Source organism: Sylvia atricapilla, chromosome 16, assembly GCF_009819655.1.
Source record: "Sylvia atricapilla isolate bSylAtr1 chromosome 16, bSylAtr1.pri, whole genome shotgun sequence".
NCBI classification, from domain to species: Eukaryota; Metazoa; Chordata; class Aves; order Passeriformes; family Sylviidae; genus Sylvia; species Sylvia atricapilla.
Window position 1 is genome coordinate 7,203,093 of NC_089155.1, and position 23,941 is coordinate 7,227,033.

General features: G+C 50.9%; 2 protein-coding genes across 2 annotated transcripts; one reads left to right on the plus strand and one right to left on the minus strand.

Moving 5' to 3' along the window:
* Positions 1-845: 845 nt before the first annotated feature.
* LOC136368300 (BPI fold-containing family B member 3-like) lies at positions 846-7,205 on the minus strand. Its single transcript, XM_066330434.1, has 15 exons — positions 7,097-7,205; positions 6,135-6,807; positions 5,699-5,800; positions 5,467-5,589; positions 5,057-5,120; positions 4,551-4,611; positions 4,114-4,193; positions 3,300-3,509; positions 3,119-3,172; positions 2,868-3,038; positions 2,408-2,475; positions 2,073-2,115; positions 1,623-1,686; positions 1,421-1,497; positions 846-1,182 (listed from the first exon to the last, which is right to left on the minus strand). Exons 1-15 carry the CDS (start codon positions 7,191-7,193, stop codon positions 1,108-1,110), a joined length of 1,962 nt encoding a protein of 653 aa, XP_066186531.1. The 5' UTR covers positions 7,194-7,205; the 3' UTR covers positions 846-1,107.
* Positions 7,206-17,694: 10,489 nt separating this feature from the next.
* BPIFB2 (BPI fold containing family B member 2) lies at positions 17,695-23,273 on the plus strand. Its single transcript, XM_066330435.1, has 16 exons — positions 17,695-17,716; positions 18,342-18,458; positions 18,700-18,793; positions 19,057-19,164; positions 19,305-19,442; positions 19,872-19,917; positions 20,166-20,226; positions 20,471-20,562; positions 20,683-20,859; positions 21,232-21,273; positions 21,392-21,556; positions 21,847-21,914; positions 22,203-22,248; positions 22,514-22,577; positions 22,676-22,752; positions 23,028-23,273. The coding sequence occupies exons 1-16, from the start codon at positions 17,695-17,697 to the stop codon at positions 23,094-23,096; spliced, it is 1,386 nt and encodes a 461-aa protein (XP_066186532.1). The 3' UTR covers positions 23,097-23,273.
* Positions 23,274-23,941: the final 668 nt, after the last annotated feature.

Sequence of the window (23,941 nt, forward strand, 5' to 3'; positions counted from 1 at the left end):
AGGCTGCACTGACGTGAAAGAGCCGTGCTGGGAAATCAGCTTCTCCCACAGAAATCCCTGCTGACACTTGCACACAGCCTGGCACACGCAGGTTTCAGTATCAGGAGGAGTTTTTTAAGTTTCCAGCAAGTGCGTGGGGAGGCTTTGGAATAGTGCCAGCAGATTTTTGTCTCCTTTAGTGCTCAAGGAACCTCGAGAAGTGCTTCCTGAGGCTTGTCCCACCCATCCTGCAGCTGCCAGCTCCTTCCCAGCAGACAGTGTTTCCTCTGAAAAAAACCGTGCTAGGACAACTCCACGCCACTCCTGGCCATAAGGGTGCTTTTGTTCTGGTGCCCTCAACACTTAATACCTTCGTGAGATCAAATGTGCCTTTTTTTTGACAACCTGGTGCGTCTTACACAACACAAGGGGATAATACACACCTAAATAAATCCCTGTGGAGTGTGTGCTCACGTTATCTGTGCCTGGCTCTGGACAGAGCCTTGCACAACCAGCCCCAGCAGGCTCCACGTGGGACCTGCTGCCAGCAGGAGCTGCTCCAAAGGAGAGGGAGATACCAGCAAGAGCTGTGCCAGCACTGCATCACAAGCTCCCCTCTGCCCCCCACCAGTCAGGCAGGCTGCAGCAGGACACCCACGTGCACCCAACCCTGTGCCACTCTGAGAGGCTGTTTCACACCAGGTGCCACAGGCTGAGTTTCAGAAACACTCTCTTAAGGTACCAGTTTGTCCTCTGCAGGCACAGCCTCCCCACCCAACCGTGAGCCATGTGGCACAGGGGCTTGGAGCAGGCAAACAGCTGTGGGGTGCCAGGAACACATATAAATAAATACCCAGAGAGGAAAATACTGTGACAGTGAGAGATTTTATTGAAAGAGCAATATGAGAGCAACCTTTGTGCTTCAGAGCTTTGCTTCCTGGCTCTGGATGTTAAAAGTGGCCACAGGAGCCCCCAAACATCCACCAGCCAAGCAGGTTTCCCACCCTGATGCTGGCCAGGGGCTGCTGCCTGTCCTGCTCAGGACACAGCCACAGCACAGAGCAGCACTTGAGAGAAAGGAAGAGGGAGAGAGTGGAGCAGAGCAGGGCTAGAGTTGCATATGCTGCCTCAGAAAGGGAGCAGCCTCAAGGCTCCTCCTGAGCAGGTTCTTCCTAGAGTGGTCTGGCCGGAAAACTCGTCCACCTGGAAAAAGCAGAACAAAAACTACTCAATTTTCTCATTCAGATTTTCACCAGCTTTTTTCTGTATCCCAGGTGAGGTTTTCCTGTGGGTCCACACCAGCAGAGGGAAACTGGGAGCAGCCTGTGGGAAATGAGGTTGGCCAGGGTGGTGCAGGGCTGTGGGATCTGCGTGTCCCAGCCCTGGGTGGGCACATTCCCGCTCCCCAGAACACAGCACAGTGGGAAAACTCGGTCCTTACATCAGTGATGTCGACTTCAGCGTTCCTGAGGTTGGTGTTGAGGACGTTTGGCAGTGGGACAGACACACGGAAGGCATCTGCAAAAACAGGTGTGTAAGAATTTCATCACAGGGCTGAAACATGGAATGAAGGCAGCAAGGAGAGGGGGAGAGCCCCAAATCCAGCTGAATCTGAGATGAGAGGGGACCCTAACCCCCAATACCTTTAAGAGAAGGTACATATACAGCTGTGAGGACCTCCTTGAGCCATTCTGCGAGCGAGGAGGCCTGCAGGGAAGAGGATGTGTCAGTAGCAGAAGAGAGTAGTGGTTATTGAGACATGTCTGAGTTATCAGTTGAATTCTACTGAGTTTGCCATGAAATACAAGAACTAGGAAGCTTCCTTCAGTGGAGCACTCCCAGGACTGAGGGTGGATATGCTCTTTAGGTAATTTCTTTTTAATTATTCCTCCCCCATTCCAAGCACCCCCATGGTGCTGCCAACAAGTGTCAATGCTGTAGGGTACAGGGGATCTGCAATGCAATTGCCCTCTGCCAACAGAAGTAGAAGGGTGAAAACTGAAGTGGAATTTGCTTTTGGTTTTCCTCCCCTATAAAAGCCTCTGGCCATTGCATCACTCACTGCAGCACCTCGATCCAGTGCATGCACTTACGGTGGGAGCATCAAGACTCGGGGGGAAACGTGTCAGGTTGATGCTACAAAAGATAAAAACAAGGAAGAGTTGGGGTGTGTTGGTGCAGCCTCCTCCAGGCCCTTTCTTGGTCTGGAAGTTTTTTCACCTTCATAAAAATACAGGATTTTAAAATCAGAACAACCGTTTTACAACTCTCTCATCAAGTCAGCCGTGCAGTTGGTCTGAGGTTGGGGCTGGGAGGAGGCAGGAAGGCTCCAGCACCCTTGACATCTTTATCACGTCTACATCACTGTTCCCCACCAGCCCCATTTGTCCCCAGGCAGAGCACCCCCACCCACAGAGTTGGGCTCTACCTGTCAAGAGCCAGGGAGGTTTGCAGTTTGCCATCAGAGACTGATGGGCTAATGCTCAGAACGATGTCCTGGAAATGGAACAATGAAAGAAATGAGGTTATTCCCCTGCACAGCTCCCAAGACTGAAAAGTGTATTTGTAAATTACCCATTCTGAGAAAAAACACTTGTCTGTGCCGAGAAGACACATTTTTGTGACAGATGGCATCATGTATCTCTTTCCCCAGGGTTCACCTTCCTGTCTTTATTTTGTGTTATTCCTGAAACATTTCACTTACGCTTTATGCTTGGTTATGAGCTTGTTTAAAGGACTGGCCATCACTGTTTTGATGATGCAGTAAATACAAAAGTACAAATGCTGCAGGGCATTTGCAGGGTAGGGCAAGCCAAGGGGATGCCAGCAGTCCTCCAGCCACAGCCGTGGCTCTGGGATGGCATCTCATGCCCTGAGAGCTCACTCACCATATCGAGGGAGAACAGGATCCCCCGAGGGGTCTGCAGGGCAGGACTGATGAAGTCGATAGTGGCTTTGAGGGTGACAGTGGCTTTTCCATCCCTCACAGTCACTACTGGCTCGTTGCTTACTCGGACACGCAGCTCCAGGGGCAGAGAGCCAGGGAGGACCCGGGTGAGCTGCGGGGGCAGAGGAGGTCAGGGCAAGGCTGGGGTGAGTGATGGGGTTGGAATCAATGCACATGGAGAAGGGGACTGACCTGGGGGATGAACGGCAATAGCACAGACGTGGTCAGCGAGCTGCTCTGGGCAACCTGTGGGAACAGCACTGGTGACATCGCTGCCTGGGAAGGGCTGTGCAAAGCCCACGCTGGGCTCAGCTGGACCCCACAAACACCAGCAGGCAAAGGTGGGTCACACAAGAGCAAGCAGGGCACTGACCTGGCCTTGCAGAGGGGATCTGCTACCCATCAGGCTGGTGATGCTGAGGTTGAGGGCTCCCTGCCCCTGGACCTGCTCCAGCAGGGTGCTGAGGGTGTCCTGGGAGAGGCTGAGCCGTGGTGGGCGGCCGGTGGCCAGCCGCAGGCTGGCAGTGAGTGGCAGTCCCCGTGTGGGGGTCATCATGCCAGGCCTGGCATTCTCGGAGAGGAGCTAGAGGGGACAGAGCAGGGAGGGACATTGGTGGGGCTCAGAGGGTTGCACTGGGCGCCCTGCCTGCCTGTGGACCTCGTGGAGAGGCTCACAGGAGGTTTGTCAGCACTTAAATGATGGCAGGGCTGCTCCAGGCTGCTCTGGCACAGGCAAGGGCTGCATCTGCTATATCCTCCCCACTGAAACACTGCCACAAATCCTGATTGGAAAGACACATTGCTTATATTTTATGCATGATTCTAGTCCCTGTCAATTACCAAACTTTTGACAAACCACTTATAAACAGTGAGCAGTGAGTGCTGCTCCTGTATGAAATTAAACTTTTCTGATTAAAAACTATGAGACTGCTACAATTATGCTTAATTAAGTAGCATCAAACCACTCTTGCTCATGCCACCTTCAAAGATTAACAGGCAAAAAATAAAGTAGAGACCCAGCAGTGGCAATTGCAGGGATGTGGCTGGAGTAGACTAATCAGAACCTTCCCGTGAACATGTGCCTGAAGGCAGCTGAAATCTTTGCAGCCTTTGACAAACAGCCACCATGTTCCAATGAATCCCCCAAAGTCAGAGGTTTTGGGACCAGAGAACATAGTGGCACTCACATTCAGATCCATCTGGATGGCATCACCACTGAGGATAGAGAAGGAGGGCAGGTCGCCCAGAGCCCCGAGGGGGAGCACCTCTGTGAACACAGGGAAGAAAACTCTTCAGCTGCAATGGCAGGAGATGCTCCCAAATCCCATGGTCCCAAGAGTTGCTGGAACCAGCAGCAGCTCCTGCTCACAGCATTCCCAGCTAGAAAAGCCACTAGAAAACAATATTTTGCACCAAAAAATACTGTTTCTAAAAGCAACCATTCCTGTGGTGGGTTTCTGCTGGAAGAGCTCGGTGCTGCTGCTAGGCCAGGGAAACCGAATGCTGGGTTTGAGCTGGGAGTTGTGGTTTTAGAAAATTGCTAAAATATTTGTATTTACCTAATGTAGAAAGCTGAGGGCAGGATGTCACAGGGACGAGGGGAACAGGAGGTGTCAACACTTACGGTTCCTGGAGCCAAGCAGGGAGCTCAACACCTTGATCTTGGCATTGATGATGTTGCAGCCCTGGGGAAGCAGAGGAGAGTGAGAGGGCCCTGGGACTTGCTGCACCAGTGGGTGACATGGCACCAACACAGCCAGTGACAGTGGACTCTGCTGGGCTGCACATGTGGGCAGAGCTGCTGCAGGCAGTGCTGGGGGGGCACATCCCATCACACAGGACTCAGCATCACGTGGGTGAGCTGCCCCTCTGAGCCAGCGTGGGTCTCACCTGGGTTAGTGGCTGCTAAACCAGCACCTGGCTCAGAAATCTGTTTGCCAGCAGGGCCTGGCACAGGTGATGGTGCCGCTGCCTTTCAGCAGGAGGACAGGCTGACCGCCCCGCTGAGCTCACAGCTGTGCAAATACCCACATCCCTGGGGCAGCCTGGCCTTCTGCCTGCCCGGCCCCTGCTGCCTGCCCACCCAGCACTGTGCTGGTGGGTTGCATGAAGGTGGCTCTGCAGACTCACCAGATCCTGCAGGATACCTCTAAGGAGGCGTTTCAAAGGCTCATCCAGAAGTGGCAGTCTGGGTCTGGTAACAGGAAAATAGGAAATAGCAAGTGACAAAGCCTAATGCTGGAAACTAAGAGAGCTGTACACAAGAGAAACATGAGGCCCATGCTCAGTGTCAAAATACCAGCATTCCCAAGCCCTCTGAATCCTGCCCAGTGCTAGGCTCCCCACACCCAGAAATGTTCTTTTCTTAGCCCAAATTTTAGAAAAAGATCAACATTTCCCCTCTGAGATCGAGAGCTTGATCACCTTTGAGGCACCAGGCAGACACTTGCTCCCATCGATGACCAACAGCACCAAGGGGAGCCATGGGCTGGCCATGGGCCACCCACTCACATGGACGTTACCTCACCCCTGATTCATACCTCACATAGGTGTTTATGTCAACAGTCTTGCAGTTCAGAGCGTTCTGGTGAGCCGTCCACGTGTCCTGGACCAGCACGGTCGCGTCTACGTCCACCTGCTCGCAGAGTGGCTGGCCCGGCACACTGCCCAGGGGAGGCACAGCAGGCAGCTCAGGACACTTGCTGACCATCTTCTTTCCCAAGAGATGGTGACCCCCTGCCCCAAGCCATGCTCCTGATGGGCGTGCCATACCTGCTCTCTACCAACAGCTGCGTGCTGAAGTCCACCTGGTGCCCAAAGCCCGGCAGGGAGCGCAAACTGATTTTGGGGAGGGTGTTGTTCAGAATTCTCAGTCTGGGTGGTTGAAACAAGGAAAACACAGTGAACAGCACATTTTTACAGCCCTGTCCCCTCAGCCCCCAGCACTGCAGCTGTCCTCTTGGGGTCCTCTTCCCCCTGGGTCATCAGAGACCCCCATCAGCCAGGAGCAGCTTGTGGCACTTACAGACATCCTGGGATGCCAGGAACAGATAGGAACTCCCAGAAGATGAACCCCCATTTCTGAACACACCCCAGGAGGGGAGGGAGGAGGCCCTGTGTGTGCAGGCTCCAGAGCAGGACCTCCTTTCCCCAGCATGCCTCAGGCACACCAGGCTGCTCAGGGACACCATCTCCCACTCTCACTTACCCCACGAGTTCTTCACCATTTTTACCAAGAAGGCTGCCAACGAGACCATTTCTGCTGAGGAGACCGTTTTTGCCAATGAGAAGCTCAAGGACAGTGTCAAGGAGAGTGTCAACAAGGCCATCTTTGCCAAGGAGACCATCAACGACACCACCTTGGCCAAGGAGACCACCGAGGATACCATCTCCACCAAGGAGACCATCTCTACCAAGGAGACCATCTGTACCAAGGACACCACCAAGGAGACCATTTCCACCAAGGAGACCATCTGCACCAAGGACACCACCAAGGAGACCATTTCCACCAAGGAGACCATCTGCACCAAGGACACCACCAAGGAGACCATCTCCACCAAGGAGACCATCTCCACCAAGGACACCACCAAGGAGACCATTTCCACCAAGGAGACCATCTGCACCAAGGAGACCTCCAACAGCACCATCTTCTCCAAGGAGGCCACCAAGGAGACCTCCAACAGCACCATCTTCTCTAAGGAGGCCACCAAGGAGACCACCAAGAGCTCCATCTTTGTTAAGGAGGTTTCCAGCAACTCCATTTTTGCCAAGGAGACCGGCAACAGCACTGCCTTTGCCCAGGAGACTGCCGAGCAGATTGCCACCAGGGGGACCACCTTGAGCTCCCTGGGGAACACCTTTGGCTTGTGAATCTCTAAAACCTGAAGAACAGGATGAGAGGTCACTGTGAGTTACATGGACTTAGCGCACAAGGTGTCCTATCCTGGTTCTTCCTTCCCCTCCCCTGTCCCTCTTCATATAAAAGAGGTGGCGGCACCACCCAGTGTAAAGTATCTGAAGTGTCATTTTCAAAGTGCTTTATAAATGCAAATTACCAGCACTGCTGGGAAGATCTGAACCAGCTTCTGATTTTCTGAGCATGGTCAAGAGACAAAAAGAGAAGAACTGGCCTCAAAAGAATGATAAATCCTGTGTTTTACAGACACTTACCATTCATATCTGCTCTGGCAGCCAAGGGTGGGATTACAAGTCCTTGTGAAGGGATCAGCAGGCTGTTGAGGAGGACAACAGTCCACAACACCGACATCTTTGATCCTGATAACTGTGGGAAGTGATTGTTATGAGTGTGGTGCTGGGAGAGTGAGCACCAGCCTATGGAGGGAGGAAAGAGAAGGGAGGGAGGAGAAAGGAGGGAGGAAGGAGAAAGAAGGAATGCCTGTCAAGGAAGACAAAATCGAGGAGGAGGCTGCTGGCACCTCTCCTGCCTCCTCATCAACACTGATGATGATGGACAGTAACCCTCCTGGTGGCACTTTCCTGCAGGAGGAACCAGAATGTCAGCACCAGTTACTCCAAAGACCAATGGCCAGAGCAGTCAAGGGGAAAGCAAAGGGTTGTTGGGATTTTCCTGCTGTGACCCCCCCCCAGTGCTGGTGAGCAATGGCATGAAGGAGCTGTGTGATCTGGGACACATCCTTTCTGGATGAGGATTTCTCCAAGAAACAAATCCTGCACGCCACAAAATAGGTAAACAAGACATTTCTGACAACATGATTGTCCCTAGAAGAAAAGCAACAACATCTACAGAGTACAAATGTACCAACATATCTAACAAGGAGAGAACCTCCAGGGTGAATGTCATGATAACTTCACAAACATCAAATTCTGAGGCTTCCCTCTGCATAGACAAACCTGATAGAATTGTAAGAAAGAGAAAGTAAACTTTAACATTTCAGTGTGATTGAACTATTTCTGTGGGACCTACAACTTGAAGTAGCTTCTTTTTCTTTTTTAAAGAACCAAAATGAACTTCATTGCTCCAAATCTATTTAAATGTAAATAACTCATCAAAAAGGGATCAAAACAAGTGTGAGAGGTCTAATTCACCTTAGCTAGAAATCTATGGCAGATAATCGAGTTATACCAAAGATAATTTAAGTGATAATTGTTTATGAAAACCCTGAAATACCCTTTCTTCTGCAAGGGCTGCAAATCCAATGAGCACGCACGTCTCTTCTGGAGAAACCTGCACTGAAAGGCACCATTTACTTCTCAGAGCATAATTCAGGCAGGCAGCAGGCAAGAATAACAATTTTTGTTAAAAGACCAACACTCCCAAAGGAACACTGAGGGTTTGCAGAGGCAGAAGCAAGGAGCACACTTTTTGAGGAATAAGTCTGCTCTTACCTGGCCAAGCTCTCTCTCCAGCCAATGTCCCTGTCCCTTGTGAAGATCACTGGGATCCAGGATCTTCATATATAGAGCTTCACAGCAGGAAAAAGGCAGGCGATGTCATTTGGGACATCCAAAATAATTGGTGGGGAGGAAAACAAACAAGGTCTTGTTTCTGGTGACTTCCACTGCAAATATTTCCTTGGAGATATTAGGAGTTAGGTAAATCATTGAGCAACGACCTGTAGGTGCAGACTCAGCCAGCTCTGGGTGCCTGGTTTGGTACATCATCCTTTCAGCTTGTCAAGATATGGACGTGGCTGAGATGTCATGGCCTGATAAAATACTTTTCTTTCTTGGTTTGGTTTTTTTTTTCCTAAAATAAAAATGATGTTCTGACTAAAAATATGTGTCAAAACATTGGCCACCCCTGGCTGCTCATACTTCTGCAGTTCTCAGGGCTGCAGTACTGAGCAGCAAGCCTTTGTGTGGGGATGTGCCACGTTATGATAAATGAAGGACCAGGCAGCACCTTTTCCAGTGTAAAGACAGACTGTGGAGATAGTCACAGAGCCAGGTATTCCCTGTCCAGGCCACCAGGACATGCCCAGCATTCCCATCCAACCTGCCTACAGCCTGATCAGATGTCACGGCCTAACAGACACCCTGAGCTGACAGAAACTTCAGAGAGAAACCACCTAACTGGGAAATATTGCCCTTATCTAACTGGCATGGAATTGCTTCCAAGTCCATCAGCTCTGCTCAGAGCGCTCCAGAGGGCTGGAGGTAGGATGTGCTTTACAGGAGGACACTGTTGAGAAGCTGATGCCATTGACCTGGAAGCTCCCAGGCCAGAGCTTGTTGGTTTGGGGTCTTTTTGAAGTTCTGGAAGGATTGTTGATTCCCCTGTGGGATGATATTTTCCTGTCATACCATCCCATGCAGCAGATGTGCTGCAGCTGCCCAGGGTCTTCTGCCTCCTCCCTGCAGCTCTCTCCAGCCCCCTGCCCTGATTGCTGCCAGGACACACAGAGACACTGCAGCAGATTTTTGGGGCAGGGAAAAAAAACCTTCCTCCATGGGTCCCAGACCAAATGTGGTCCCCATGCATGGAGCACATCCCGAGAAGCACAGCAAAAGCTGTCTGTGCTGAAAGGAGAATGCACCAGCTGAGGGGGCTGGGGTGAACTCTTCACTCCCCGATGTCATTGACAACAGGAATGGATGGCAATGGCTGCTCCACAGCTCTGCAGAAAAATAATCCAGAAAAAATTGCTTGCTCAGTGTTAATACTTTCTGTAAACTTGGAAATAAATATTTCCAGCAGATTAGCCAGCTTTGGACACACATTATTTGCAGCTTTGAAAAAATATCTTAGTTACAGGCCAAGGAAGGGGTGGCAAAGATGTCAAAGCACTGAAGGAGTTGTCACTCTCCCTGCAACCTGATCAGCCAGGACCTCTGGAGCACAAAGCCTGGCTGTCATGGTGAGATCATGACCTTTGATAAGATGGATGAGGGTGTTAACAAGATGGTATTAAGTTATCATCCATCCTGAATCGTTTCATACTCCAGGAGCCACTGTCCAAAACCTGAATGACCATGAAGACAGCCCTGACACTGGTCAGTGCACAGGGAAGGGACAGGGTGGCAGCTCTGGGAATAGCTCCTGTGCAGTGACCTTTCAGGCATGGCAGTAACTTGGCCTCTCCCCAGTGGCTGCTGAAAGCAGAGGTCTCTGACCACTGGATATTTTGGAAAAACCGAGGCAGATTCCCATAAAGACAATGACATGGCGATGTCCAGGTCTCGCTAAAGTGACTTTCAAAGCCCCAAGGACACAAAGCCAAATTGCTGAGTGAGGACAGAAATGTAGAGCAAACCAGAACGGATTTGGTCAAAGGGAGAAGAAAAGACCTGGTGTGAACAGACGTGTTTGCCTCAGTTCTCTGTGCTTGGATCATCTGAAACGAAGCTGTTGGGCAAACAGTAAGGGGCACATATTCCCAGGAAGAGTCTGAGACCTTGATATTAGCAGGCTCCAGTCAGAGCAGGCTGGGGGAAACATCCTAGCTTATGGCTGGAAAATGAGGTGGATCTGCTTTACTCTCCCACTGATGGCATCATTCAGACATGGCCTGTCTGCCTGAGGAAACCAAGGTTTGCCCTACCATCCCTCTGAGAGACTGGTACATGCCTGCTGCTGAGGGATCAGGGCACCTGGGTCCGTGTAGGGCTCCAGGGAACAGCACTGGACAAGGCTGCACTTCCACCCCAGGTCACCAGTACCAGTGACATGCTAGTGTGGCTTGGCAGCAGAGCTGCTCCATGAAAAATTCACTAGGTGCTCCCTGAGATTCCCAGCCTTGAATTCTCTAAGAAAGCTGTGGACAGATATTTGATTCATTTTATTTTTGCTCTGCTCACAGGATTGAGATTCAAACCATTTAATTTGTTTGCTAGCTAATGCAAGAACAATAAGGGACATCTAGCCCATGCTTGCAGTGACATGAAGAGAGGCATCACAAACCCCAGTTTTCACCTGGAGCTGGTTTTACAGCTGCTTCCTCACTGTTGAGAACTCCCAGGGAGAATGATTCATTACACATGCTGCAGAACAAATCCCTGTGGAGAACAGACGGGGGTTTGGGAGCCTGCCTCCCCAGCAGGCTTTCCTGGGAGTAATTTCCTAAAAACACGACAGTCTTTCCAAAGATATCCTCGATTCGGCGCCAGCTTCCTGTCACCAGGAAAAGATGTTCAAATCATGTCAGCTCGATGAAGTCAGGATCAAAGCTGTTTATCGACTTACTAATGACAAGAAATTATCCAGGAGTCAGTGAGTTACACACTCAGAATCAATATCAGTGAAGCAGCTGATAAATACCAACACCAACCTGAACCTAACTCCTTCTGGGGTCCTAATCCCTGGGCACACTCCCCACTCCTCACAGCATGTGTACTCTGGGAGCAGGGGGTCACTTCCTTGCACCCCTGTCTTTTGGGAGGTGTGGATGGTGCATCCTGACAAAGCAAATGTGATTTATTTAGGGAACAGCTCTTTCAGGACACACAGGGCCTGCCCAGCCATGCCCAGTTGGATCTGACAGTCTCACTATGGTGTCATGAGCTCTTTTTATTTCAATTTGTGGAGTCAAGCTCTTGGAAAGCCAAAGAAAGGAAGAGACACACCAGGAAGCCCAGCACCGTGCTGCTCCCTCTCCCATCCATTCCCATGAGTCCTGGTCACAGTGGGGACTGAGGACTGCAGCCACAGACTCCTCATCCCTCAAGTCTCAGCCACAGGCATGTCCAGCACCAGCATGTTCCACGGATTTAACAGCAAAAAGCACCTGGGTGGGATTTAACAGCAGATTCTGTGTCTGTGTGTGACGGACTAACAGCACAAAGTCCAGGGGTGGCCCAGGGTGTGACAAAGCCACCATGGCAGTGTCCCTACCCTGCCCCCACTCATACTGTAGGTGCTGCCCAGCAGGTCAGACAGGATCCCTGTGAGTAGGAGACACTGCCAGAGACACCTCGGCTGGGGTGGGCACTGCCAGCATCTCCAACATTTCCCTGCCTACCAAATCATTTGGGGAATACTCAGAGGGAAAATCAACAGGGCGAGGATTCCTGGTTTGTATATTTTAGTTCAGTCTCTGCTTTTGGCATATTTCCCACATGAGTTAAGTAGATAAATGGATGCTGCAAGGTGGGGAATTTTTCTGCCATTTCAGCTGGGTTTAGGCGTGGTTAAGGGAGATGTGTTGATTTTTGGAGATTCCAGAAAGGCAAAAAACTGTGATAGTTTGATTCTGAGGACAAGAACAACTTTCCAACAGGCTTCAGAGAAGCTGTCTGCATCCTTTGGAGTGGTTCTGTCCATGCAAGCAGATTCCTGCCTCTGCAGGACTGGGCAGACAGAGCCCGACTGGAGGCACTGCCCAACACTTCCCTCCTCCATGTCCACTGCAATGGAATGGCAAGTGACTGTCCTGGCAGAACCCCTGGCAGTCCCGGGGACAGGAGGAGTGTGCCACCCCACAGGTGCCACACCTGAGAGAGTTACTGGTGGCCAAAACACTCCCAGGAATGCACACTGTACCTTGGGAGAAGGGATCACTTCCGAGTATTTGTGCCTGTGGGAAAACAGTTTAGGAGGCTGATTTATCATTTGTTATTCTTTGAAATATTATTCCTTGAAATAACATTCTCATTTTCGGGATGCAATTCTGTTGGGAGCAGAGCTTTGAGGCTCCCAGACCAGTGCAGATCCCACCCACAAACACCAGGAGCCTCCACTGTTGGTTACACAAACCAGGGCCTGCCTCAATTTTCTCTGTCCCTGGCTGGACTGGGTTAGTGTGGATTAAACCTGCTTTAAACTGGGTGAAGAGCAGGGCCAGATCCCCACAGGTATCTGACTAAAATGGACTGACATTATGATGTTTTAGGGGGCTGCAAGTCTGCCCTTTGACAAGGCTTTGGGAATCAGGTGCTCAGCCCCAAGGGCAGCTCTGTCACATCCCTGCCTGCCAGACTGGGACAAGGAGGCTTCCAGCAGCACCAGTGCCTTTGCTGCAGAAACCCAGGAATGGCTGGAAACGCTGCTTTTCGCCGGTCTGAAAGCTCCTTTGTGTAGCAAAACTGTGAAATCTGTTACAGTGCAGGGAGAAGAAGGAGGAGGCGGAGGAGGTGGAGGAGGAAAAGGAGGAGAGGGAGGAGATGATCTCTGGGAAACAAGGATGGGAGGAGGATGGGACTTAGCAGAGCTGGCAGCACTTTCTGAAGGGTGCCGTGAAGGACCTTGGGTTGCACGCTGGGCAGGGAGAACATGTCACCCTCAGAGCCCTCATGCAGCCAGCAATAATTATTTATTGAAGATCAAAAGGTGGGAAAGTCATTGGCTAAAGAAATTGATCTGGTACGGATTAGGGCAAAATTTGCCTCGTGTCTAATAAAATGTGTTTTCTCTCCTTGCAAACCTTTTCTCAAGAATGCCATCTTCTGGTTTTAAACGAAGCTGAAGGTTTTCATCTCTAAAAGAAGCTCTGACAGTCTGGGAGTACAAAGCAGGCAAATTTGCACATTGCATGGAATGGCACAACTAGAGCTAGTCTGAATTTGTCCATAAAAACTTTGTTTAGTGGAAAAACAAAAAAACCTGCAAAAAGTATTTGTGTGCTGTAGAAATCCAGACCTGAAGACTGAAACATCTAACAGTGCTGTTACCTGCCCCTGAGGAATTGTCAATCCTGGCAAACCAGTGATATGTCCTTTGAGACTTACCCACTGGGGGTTGGTTCTAACACTGACAAAGGTGATGAGGGAGTTCCTGGGGCTGAACCTCGGGGTGCCCGTGGTGTCCTGCCCCAGCCACCCCCCGACCATCAAGTTTGTAGCCAGAGTGATTTCCATGTTTCCATCTGTAAAGCTGCTCAGAGCCGAGTTTGGTCAGCACAGGATAAAGCCCAGGGATGAGTGAGCCCCCCAGATCCCCCAGCTATGCTTCTCTTGGGCACTGGCTCCCATTAACCTTTTCCCAGTGATTCTCATTTGGATTAAGCTATGAATAGCCCTGAGCCAGGAAAGAACACCAGAAAGAGCGCCAGGAAACAGAAAGTTTTCACCTTCCGCCTGAAGGAAAGACAGAGGAAAAGAGCTGGGTGAAGGGGAAAGTCAGAGCCTGATGCCCAGGATTTGATGCTTACAGCAAAGTCACCTCTTGCTGATATTCTCATGACCATTTTCTTCCCTTTCTAGTTCAAACTTTCCATTTAAATCTATTTTTAAATTTAGAAACATCTTTCTTCCCAATGAATAATCACACGGTCGAATTTTGAAAAAAATCAGGAAAAAATTGTTTTGGCATTCGAAACATCTCCATGCCCCCATGCAGCATGGATCTGGGGGATGGAGAGCTGGCTCTGATCCCTCAGAAATTCAGGGGTCTCACTGGGACATCATGGACAAAAGCTGGGCAGCTCCTCACACTGCAGAGCTACGACACCTGCCCTGGATAGTGCTGAGGCAGGAGCTGATGTGCTTTGTTGCCTTTAAGTTACGGTTTCTGTGTGTGTTTGTAGACACAACCATGCAGAAAATCACCAGCTTTAATATCCCACTTGTTAGCAGGGAGTGATTCGTGGCTGTCTCAGGCTGACACTTCCCAACCTCCCACTTTTATTTGCTTGTTCCCGGTTCTGGGCTCGCAGTGTGAGGCTGCGGCTCATCATTCACCCCAAGACTTTTCATGGACTTGGTGTTGGGCTTTTCTTTCACAGCTTCCTCTGCCATTTTCTGCAGAACATCACTCCCATTTACAGCAGCTGAGACTGCTGGAGAATTTGCGAGGAGAGTACGAGGAGTTCAGCACAAAGCCCCAGGGAGGACCTGTGCTGGAGGGCGAGGGGTTACAGCGCTACCCGTGTATCATATAAAACATCTCTATTAACATATCCCATCCCAGCACACCCAGGACCCCTGCTGATCCTCTGCAGAGAGGGAAGGAACAGTCAGTCTATAAAACCTGACTGAGAAAGAGGAGAACTCAAAGAATTAAAGGGCAGGGTGATACTGTTTGTGAGCTGCTATCTGAGGGTTTCCAGCATCTGCCAGTACAAATAATTTCACTGATAAATCTGAAAGTCTGGGTAAGCTCTCAGTCTTGGGTGCCAAATGAGAGCTCCCAATCAACAGAGACTGGGAGCCAAGTCTGAAAGAAAAATCTCATCTGCTTAATTATGTGGTACAGAAGTGGGACCAAGAAGCAACCTAAGATGGGCAGTGGTAAATTCTGCTCTTGGAGACACACATGTCTCCATAATATTCTTACTGATTTCAGGCAGTGTTAGAGTGAGGATGAGAGGAACCTTCACCTGCCCAGAGAATGGACTCCTCAGCGCCAACCCTGTCCTAATTCCACCATGCGATATCCACACATCCCACCAGACTGCAAACAGACTGCACAGAACTCTCCTCCAGGCTTCTGCTGCCCCTTTGGCTACCCCTTACACTTGTGGCCACCACTGTGTCCTCCCCCATCCCCTCCTGGGTATCCCACCCAGCAGGACCCAGCTCTGGGAGCTCAGCCTGGTGAGGTAATGCAGCACAAAGTAATTTATTTCCTCTCTTCATTTCTGTATAAAACTTGTCATGAGGTTTAATCCGTCATTACCTCCCTCCCAGAGCTGTGCTCAGTGGCCCGCTGCTAAGCCCAGACAAGGAGATTTACATCTTATCTAACAGGAGTGTAAGATTTATGGATAACTCCCGACAAGGAGCACATCATGCCAGAAAGACACTTTTGTGCTACTAACTTGATCAGTCATTATGCTGTGAGTTGACATCTAATTAAGCCTCCACAGGCATCATCAGGTCCAGAACAGCTCTTCAGGAGGAGAAAATCCACCTCTAAGCACCGTGGTGGCAGCTTATCCCCAACCTTTGCGCTGCTGGAAGAGATAATAACGCTCCCCAGAAAATCCCCAGTCTCAGGGAGAGCTGGCGATGTCACCTGCACTGGAAAAAGGAATCACAGGGGCAAATTCCCAACTGCTTCTCTAAAACACAGCAAAGGCTCATTTCTCAGAGATTTCCTAAGCTGTGGCCATGTCCCCACCAAAGCCACATCCCACGAAACACCTCCCAAGGCCACAGGGGACTCATTTGAGGGTTACAACCTTCTCAATGGATTTACTTTTCTGAGCACATTTCTTGGCTCTCCATGGGCTGCCTACATCAGCGTGGAAGTGTAAATCCTGCTCTCCCTTGGCAGGCTGCTCGATCTTTGTGTTTTCTCTTGACGCTGCTTCCAGGATGTCTTCGATGGAAATGCACAGCATGGCTGCAATGCTGCTGCCCTTGGCATTTCCCTGTCATGCTGAGCAGGAAAATAACACAGTGCTGGGAAGAGCCAAGGGCTTTGAACATGTCGAGATGCACCTGGAGCCAGCGGCCGGTGCCTCACATCACCCATGCACAAAGGACAAAGGCTGCTGGCCAGGCTGCAGGTGTTTCAACAAGCCCTGAACACCTCACCCCACTGCCAAGGCAGTCACACCAAAATGGGCAACTCAACCCTCTCTGGGAGACTGGGCACGCTGAGGTCAAACACTGGGCAGGGATGGGGGGAGTCAGAACACAAAGGGGAACTGGAAAGGCCAGGCAGGGGGTGTGTACCTGGTGTTTGCAGGTGGTCCATGCTCTGTCCTCCAGGCCAAAAGGAAGCCAGAAGAACATGATGGACATCAAGCACAGGAAAGAGAGGAACTCCTATTCCCTCCCCTGAAGGGTTTCACTGTTTGTAGAGATATTATCAAAGAGAGCGGATGCCACTGACTATATTTTCAGCCAATTGTAATAAATATTGCCAGTGGCTTTTGATAGGGAATGGGTTTAAGAGAGGAAGGGATTATTGCACATGGGCCATTTCAGATCTTCTGTCTGGTCTAAAACTCACTGAACCCAATAGAAACACGTCTGTTACCTTCAAAAGACTTACCCAGCCTGGATGGAACCAGGGAACGTCCTTAATAAGTTGCCAGGATCTCCTTCAGGTCCTGTCCTAATCTCATCCCTTCTGGTCTGAGCTGCCCAGCCAGGAGAGCGACACAAACCACAGCAGCCTCTCACAGAATCCTGGAATAGTCTGGGCTATGAATCACCTTAAAGTTCATCCAGTTCCAAACTCTGCCATGGGCAGGGACACCTTCCTCTAGACTTTCCCAAGTCCCATCCAGCCTTGAGCACTTCCAGAGATGAGGCAGCCACAGCTTCTCTGGGCAAGCTGTACCATGGCCTCACTACCCTAACAGCAAAAAAATCCTTCCTAATCTCTAACATAACCCTGTACTCTGTCAGTTTAAAGCCATTACCACTTGTCCTCTCATCCCATGACCTAGTCACAAGTCCCTCTGCAGCGCTCTTGAAGCCCCTTTAGGCACTAGAAGGGGCTCAAAGATCTCCCTGGAGCCTTCTCTTCTCCACGCTGAGCAACCCAAGCTCTGTCAGCGTGTCCATAGCAGAGGTGGACACAGAGGTGCTGTCCCTGTGGTGTTCAGAAGAAAGGGTGGCTGCAGAGCAAAGAAATCCACATTTGTTTTCTGACAATGTTTGATTTCTTGGCACCCTCGACCCAGAGGCCTTTCTTTGTGCTCCTCAGGAACACCACAGTGAAGACAAGCTGCCCCAGCACCTGCTGTTCAATCCCTCACCTCGCCAGGTCAACGGCCAAAGCAATCAATTCTATGGGGAAACAATAAAAACGGCACAGAAAACGAAGTGTCCTCCCAGTGCCCTGGTTCCCAGCCCTCTTTGCCAATTCCTGCCCCATCAGCTTTGGTTGAGAGGATATATAAAACCCACAGAATTTCTCAGTGTGGCCACAGCAAGACGCAGACTGAGTCAGACGAATGGGAAGACCAGCCAGGAGAGGTAACGATGCTTTTGCAAACTGAATAACTTAATACAGGCATTGCTCCTACTTCTGTGTGTCTCCATAAGGGTCAGCACTCACCAGAAGTGATGCTTTCTGCAAAGACTGAGATAAATATGCGTGTTTTCTGCAGGTTAAACTTTCTGAATTACTTGTTTTGGTAATATTGTAAGAGCATTACAGACATTATAAGCAATTCCCAAATGTTTTTCAGAGACAGATAACACTTTCACCTTTTCATTTGACTTTATAACTCCTCCATAACTTCCATTCCTTCCTCTATTAATTTTAGCTTCTGTTTGTTTGCTGGTTTTATACCAGTTGTGGCCACTCTGTGCTCCTCAGTAAGTGAGATATCCCCGCAGGCACTGTTCTAGCTCACAAGATTGCAGAGGCTCTTCAAGGCTGAGCCTTCTGTCAGTGCTTTTAAGACACCACATGGGAGCTGTGGGTTGTTATTGCACCAAGCCGACAAGCTCCACACCACAACCCCAGTCAAGGAGCAGATCTGTGGCTCCGTGCCTCAGTGGCCAGGCAAGGGCCACGTTGTTCTGACCAGGCTGCTGTGGGCGCCCTCTTCCTCCCCTTCCTCTTCTTCCTCTTTCTCTCCTCCTCCCCCTCCAGGTGCCGGCATGGCGCTGCTCCGCACCCTGAGCATCCTCCTGATCCTCCTGGTCCCAGCTCACACCACCAGGTCACCCGACTGTGGCGGCATCCTCACCCCCTCTGGACTGAGATACCGTGAGTGCAGACCCACAGCTCCCATGCCAGCAGCAGGGAGAGGAGGCGGTCACATCTTCTACTGTGGTGGTGAAAACACCAAACTCTGGCACCAGAATTCCTTGCCACTCCTCATCTTGCCTGCCTCACCCCCGCCCATTGCTACCAGCTGGGGGCTGGGAAGGGACAGAAATGGGTTTCAGTCTGTCCGGCAGGACACGAGCTCCAGAGGCTCTCATAAAACCTCTGCCCTGTTTTGCAGTTGCTGAAGTTTCAAAGCCGCATGCAGAGTCAGTCCTCAGGAAAGACCTCATGGCCTCGCCAGCCCCAGATCCATCTCCCACCTCCCCAAGTAGGTGAGTTGCCCTCAATTGCCCAGGCTGTGCTGCCATACCCCTGGTGTTTGAATATTGTCACAAAAGGCACTTTGCCAGTGAGAACAAAAATACTCCTGCAGACCAGGAGGTTTAGAAATGAGGTCCTGGCTCCTCTGTTGGTGTCCAGAGGCAGTAGAACCCATACTGTTCTCAGGGTGTGGATTTATCTCTGCAGATCTCATGAACATTTGGGCGTTCTCAGGGTCTATGCTGGTCTCCCAAAACCTTCCTGTCTACTCCAGCAGGAGCCAAATTATCTCTGTCAAAGTTGACAAGTTTTCCCTGACCCTGATCCCCGACGCTGGGATGCGGCTGAACATCGAGGTGGACCTTGGCATCACATCTGGCCCGTGAGTGCTGGGGCTGCCGGGCTGGAGCCAGCCCAAGCTCCTGGCTGAAGTGACAAGGCACCTGCAGGAGCAAGGGTGGCCTGGGGGAGGGTGGCCAGGAGCATTCCCCAGCTCCAGCCTCCTCCTCCTCCCCGGCACAGCTCAGCCACCAAGGAGATGAGGCTGTCCATCGTGGCAGACCTCCATGTGGAGATGAACCCCGAAGAGAACCTGGAGCTGGTCACCTCTGACTGCAAACCCACCCTGGAGGAGGTGCAGAGCACCGAGGAGATGGACAGGTCAGCCCCACAGTTTTCCTCCTTGTGGGATTTGGGTAATGGATGAAAGAAGAAACTGAGGTACAAGTGTTTCTAGGCAGCAATGAGATTGGATTGAGACTTGCTCACTGTCCTCAAAGCTAATAAAGGCCAACACTGAAAGTTTATCTTCATGGGAGGAATTTTTTGGAGTGGTTTCTCCATTTGAAGAGAGTTTCAGTCTGTCACAAGGGTGTGGTACTTTTAAAGTTGTGCAGCTGGAATGCTTTTAATGCAAGTCCAGTGGCAATTCTCCAATGGCTTGGGATTCTGAATTATAATCAGAGCTTAATAGATGATAGAAAGCAATGGTAATTCTGTCTCTGGATGCCTTTTGGATCAGATAAGACACTCCCCCACCTTTGGCTGATGTGCTTTTCTCCTAACTTCTGTTCTGTTGTTTTTACCCAGCAAGCCCTCAGGATCGGATGTGGACAAGCAGATCAACGTCGAAAAAGTAAGATAAAGTTTGTAAAGGCATAAGACAGCATTATACAGGTTTGTAAGAATTAGAGCACTTTATGTGTGCCTGGTGCTTTTCCAGCTCTCCCCCACAGCTCCGTGCTCACTGGACACTGCCATCATTCCCTGGCTCCTGCTACCAGCAGATGGCAACACCCACCTCAGAGGCTTTCCAGGGAAACCCAAGGCCAACGGACTCCCCATGTTCATCTGTCACCTCTCTTTTTGTTCTTTATTCCATAGATTTGCCTGGAAGTCTCCAAATTGCTGCTTTTTCCAAATGAACGGCTGATGTCTCTGGCAGGTGGGCAGTTGGCTTTCAGTCCCATTATGGACTGAGGGTTTCAAGGAGCATTTTGGAGCAGATTATGAGGTGGGACAGATTCCTGCCCTGCAGCAGCAGAGGCTCTGCTGCTATCATCTCCCTGGGGACCTGCTCTCTCTTCCCAGCTCTTTCCCTGTCTTTTGTACTCTGGAAACCCAGACACTTCCCAGAGCCTGTCACTCTTTCCCTCCTCTTCCTGAGCATTCCTCTGCTCTATTTGCAGCTCCATTCCCCATCACACCAAACTGCCAAGTCCAGTACCTGCCCCTGGCTGCCCCCATGTACTCTGAGCAGGGAATCATCATCTCTTTGCAAGTAAGTCCTCACTTTCCAGCTCTTACAGCCCAGCTCTAGCTCTTGGAAGAGCTGATTCCACTGAGTGCTGCAGCCCTGAGACACTTGAAATTCATTTTCTTTCTGCCTGTGTCTCTGCAGACAACTTTCCAAGTGGCAGGGACAGTGATCCCCCTGCCAGTCAGCCCTGTGCCTTTCAGCATGCCTGAGCCAGCAAGCTCCAGCCCTTCCCACCTCATCCTGGCCTTCTCTGAGCACTTCTACACCAGCTTATTCTCTGCCTTGGAACAGTCTGGAGCCCTCAACGTGAGTCTCCTGGTGAGTGGAGCAAGGGAGGGAGGAAGGAGTGGGAGATACACACTTGGAGGGATGGCCTTGCCCTGAGAATGTCTTGGAGAAACCACAAGCCCTACACAGAAGTGAGAGTGTGTCCAAGCACCTGCAGGAGTCACAGTCCCTCACCTCCAAGCTCCTAAAAATATTCTGGTCTAATGGAGCATGGAGAGTTTGCCATGAGAAGTAACCTGCACACTGCTCCTGGCATGGGCTGGTGTGAGCAGGGCTCCTGCAGGTCCCCAGGGGTGGGATGGTGCTCATCAGAGAGGCTGCATGGCCATGCTGGACATGAGCCCTGGAGCAGCAGCCCCAGGAAACCACGGGCCTGATCATGAGCTGTGCTTTGTGTTTCAGAGCTCGCTGACCACTGCCACCTTGGCTGAGAGGATCACTCAGGTGTGTTGCTGTCACTGTGGCCCCAAGAGGCACAACCCCAACTAGGGCAGTGTCCCCCAGCTGCCATGGTTGCCTTGGATGGTTGCCATGCCCAGAAACAACCCCACTCCCTCAGCAGATGGGCTCCCTCTTCCAAGAGGACCTACCAGTGGTGCTTCAAGCTGCGTCCCGGAGTTCACCTCATGTGGTGCTGGAGGAAAACAAAGCCATCGTGGAGCTTTTCCTTACTGCCCAGATTGGAACAAGATCATCCCTTTTCCAGAGCTTCCTGAGTGTGAACGTGGTGAGTGTGGAAGCGTGCTGAGCCTGGGAAGTGTGTGCTGTGAGTGTGTCCCTGCTGCCCACGGGCAGTGCCCTTTCCTGTGAGCCCTGACCCCACTGCAGCCGCTGCAGGGGCTGATTCACCCTTTTCCATCACAGTGCTCCCAGTTCCCAGCAGCGTCTGCCCGTGTGGCATCGTGCAGGATGCAGGGAGCACATTGCAGGAGGCAGCCCATGGATGGGTTCATCACACCCCACAAAGCCCAAGTGGGACTGTTTCCTCACTGATCCTACTCTCTGTTCCCCTCACAGGATGTGACTGCCAGGCTCCACCTCAGCGTTGCCGACACGAGGATGATCATCTCTGTGGCAGCCATAGAGTAATGACCCCGTCTGCACTGCAGGAGCCACGAGGGGACACGTCCCTGTCACAGCGGGGAAAGGAGAGGCAGTGGTCTGGGGAGGGTTTTGGCTCTTAGAGTTTGGGCATTGCAGATGTAGCTTCTTCCCCAGGGAGACATGAAATTCCAGGAATATGGCTAGGGAGAATAGTGGGAACTGCAGCTTCCACACTGTCACAAAGGCCCTGAGCCCAGACAGGGAGTTTGGGGAAACTGCTTAGTTACAGCTCAGCACCAGCAGCTCCTCTGCTGCTCTTTGTTTTCCAGGGATATCGAGCTCAGCCTGGCCACCTCTGATGTGGGTCCTATACTGGTAGGTACCTCCAGCTGTGGCCACTCCTGGTACCACCCTCTCAGAGCCTGCTCCCCCTCAGCTGCCCCAGCCATCCTGGGCAGTGGGTGCCAGAGGAATATGGAAATAGTGACTTTGGGTGCTTGCTGCACCTGGTGGGAGGGACAGTTGTGTCCTTGTGGGATGGGAAGAGGTGCAGTGACCATCAGGACCCTCTCACGGGTCTCTGCCCCTCTCCTCCTTCTTTAGCCCCACACCATGAGCTGACTTTGACTTTCCCCCACAGGCTGCCCTGCTGGAGGAGTTGTTCGTGCCCACAATCCGTGAAGAGGTGCCAGCCCAGATAAACGGTGAGCAGATGGGAGCTCTGTGGGTGCTGCCATGCAGGATGCTCCACAAGGACCCAGACAGCACCCAGCTGGCAACTTTCCCTCTTTCTCTTTCTCAGCGGTCCTGAGACAAGGTGTTTTCCTGCCCCACATTGCCAGTTTCACTTACACCGATGTCAACATCACAATTCACAAGGTAAGAAACAAGACACTTAAATTGCTCCCTGCAGTGCTTGATTTAAAGGAAGCCTGGGAGCAATGCTGACCTCCCAGCTCCAGAATAAATCAGAGCCTGATCTTCCAGCCCCGGTCACTTGCAGGGCCAAGTCCCATTGCCTTAAATAGGCCGTGCCCCTCTTCAGCCCCACGGACACAGGCAGTGGTTGGGGCTGGTGATAGTGAAGCCCTGTGTGGGCTGATGGAGCCACACAGGCACCATGCTCAGTCCTCCTTCCTTCCTTCCCTGCTCAGGATTATGTCTTGATCCCCTGCAACCTCCAGCTAGAGGCAAGGACTAGAGAGACCAGCACCTGGGAGTGAAGTCCAGTGTCTGGAGTAAAACAGTGGCAGAATCACTCAGTTGACTCTCACATCATGCTCTGTGGTTTGCCATTGCTCGAAATGTTGAAAATCTTCTTTCTTGACTTAATAAAATATCATGGGTTTATACTCTGGATAATAATGGTGTTGCACTAGCACCTTTCTCTTCCAGCCCTGATCCTGTGGTTTTGTTTTGGTTTTTGGCACAGAATGTATTGTAACAACATTCTGTGGTTTAATTAAATATTTCTCTTTAATTCTGCATTTGCTGGTGTGACTATTGACATTTTTCTCCCCTCCACAATTTGTACCTATAAACAGATTAATTTTACCCATCATGTCCAGACCCTACATTTAATTAATTCCACTCATTTACAAGGATGCAAAACAGACTCATGCCTCTCAGCTGCAGAACAACATAACCCCTACAACGAGAGATCTTTCCTCTGCTTTTCCTCCATGTCTCGTGTTACTATGGGAACATTACAACTGCTGAGTTTCCTGGGTCAGAAAGAAGAGGAGGGGGAGGAAATCAGTCTGCAGAATGGTTTCTAATTTTAGACCTGAAGGCAGTTATATTTTCAACACTTTGCTTCTGAGAAAGCTCATCACAGAGAAAATGCTGAATGAGAGGTGACTGCAGGCGTCAGACTGCGCCGCCGTCGTTGGCACTGGGATGCTCTTTCCTACTGACCAAATACATCTCCTGGTTGTCCAGACACATAAAGGGGGGAAAAAAACCACCCACAACAGACACAGGTATCCCAAAGGGGAAGGTGGGTGGTAACAGAGCTTCAAAAGCTGCCCCGGTCACTCAATCACTGGGTGCTGTTGGCATCTACCCC

Excerpts from the sequence above, each read along its gene's own strand:
- LOC136368300 (XM_066330434.1), bottom strand. The coding sequence starts at position 7,193 with ATGTCGGTGTTGTGGACTGTTGTCCTCCTCAACAGCCTGCTGATCCCT. Across the intron at positions 5,590-5,698 it reads CAGCTGTTGGTAGAGAGCAG|TGTGCCGGGCCAGCCACTCT; the intron begins GTATGGCACGCC and ends TCCCCTGGGCAG. Across the intron at positions 3,510-4,113 it reads CCATCCAGATGGATCTGAAT|CTCCTCTCCGAGAATGCCAG; the intron begins GTGAGTGCCACT and ends TGTCCCCTCTAG.
- BPIFB2 (XM_066330435.1), top strand. The coding sequence starts at position 17,695 with ATGGGAAGACCAGCCAGGAGAG. Across the intron at positions 19,165-19,304 it reads CTTGGCATCACATCTGGCCC|CTCAGCCACCAAGGAGATGA; the intron begins GTGAGTGCTGGG and ends TCCCCGGCACAG. Across the intron at positions 20,860-21,231 it reads CCCTCAACGTGAGTCTCCTG|AGCTCGCTGACCACTGCCAC; the intron begins GTGAGTGGAGCA and ends TTTGTGTTTCAG.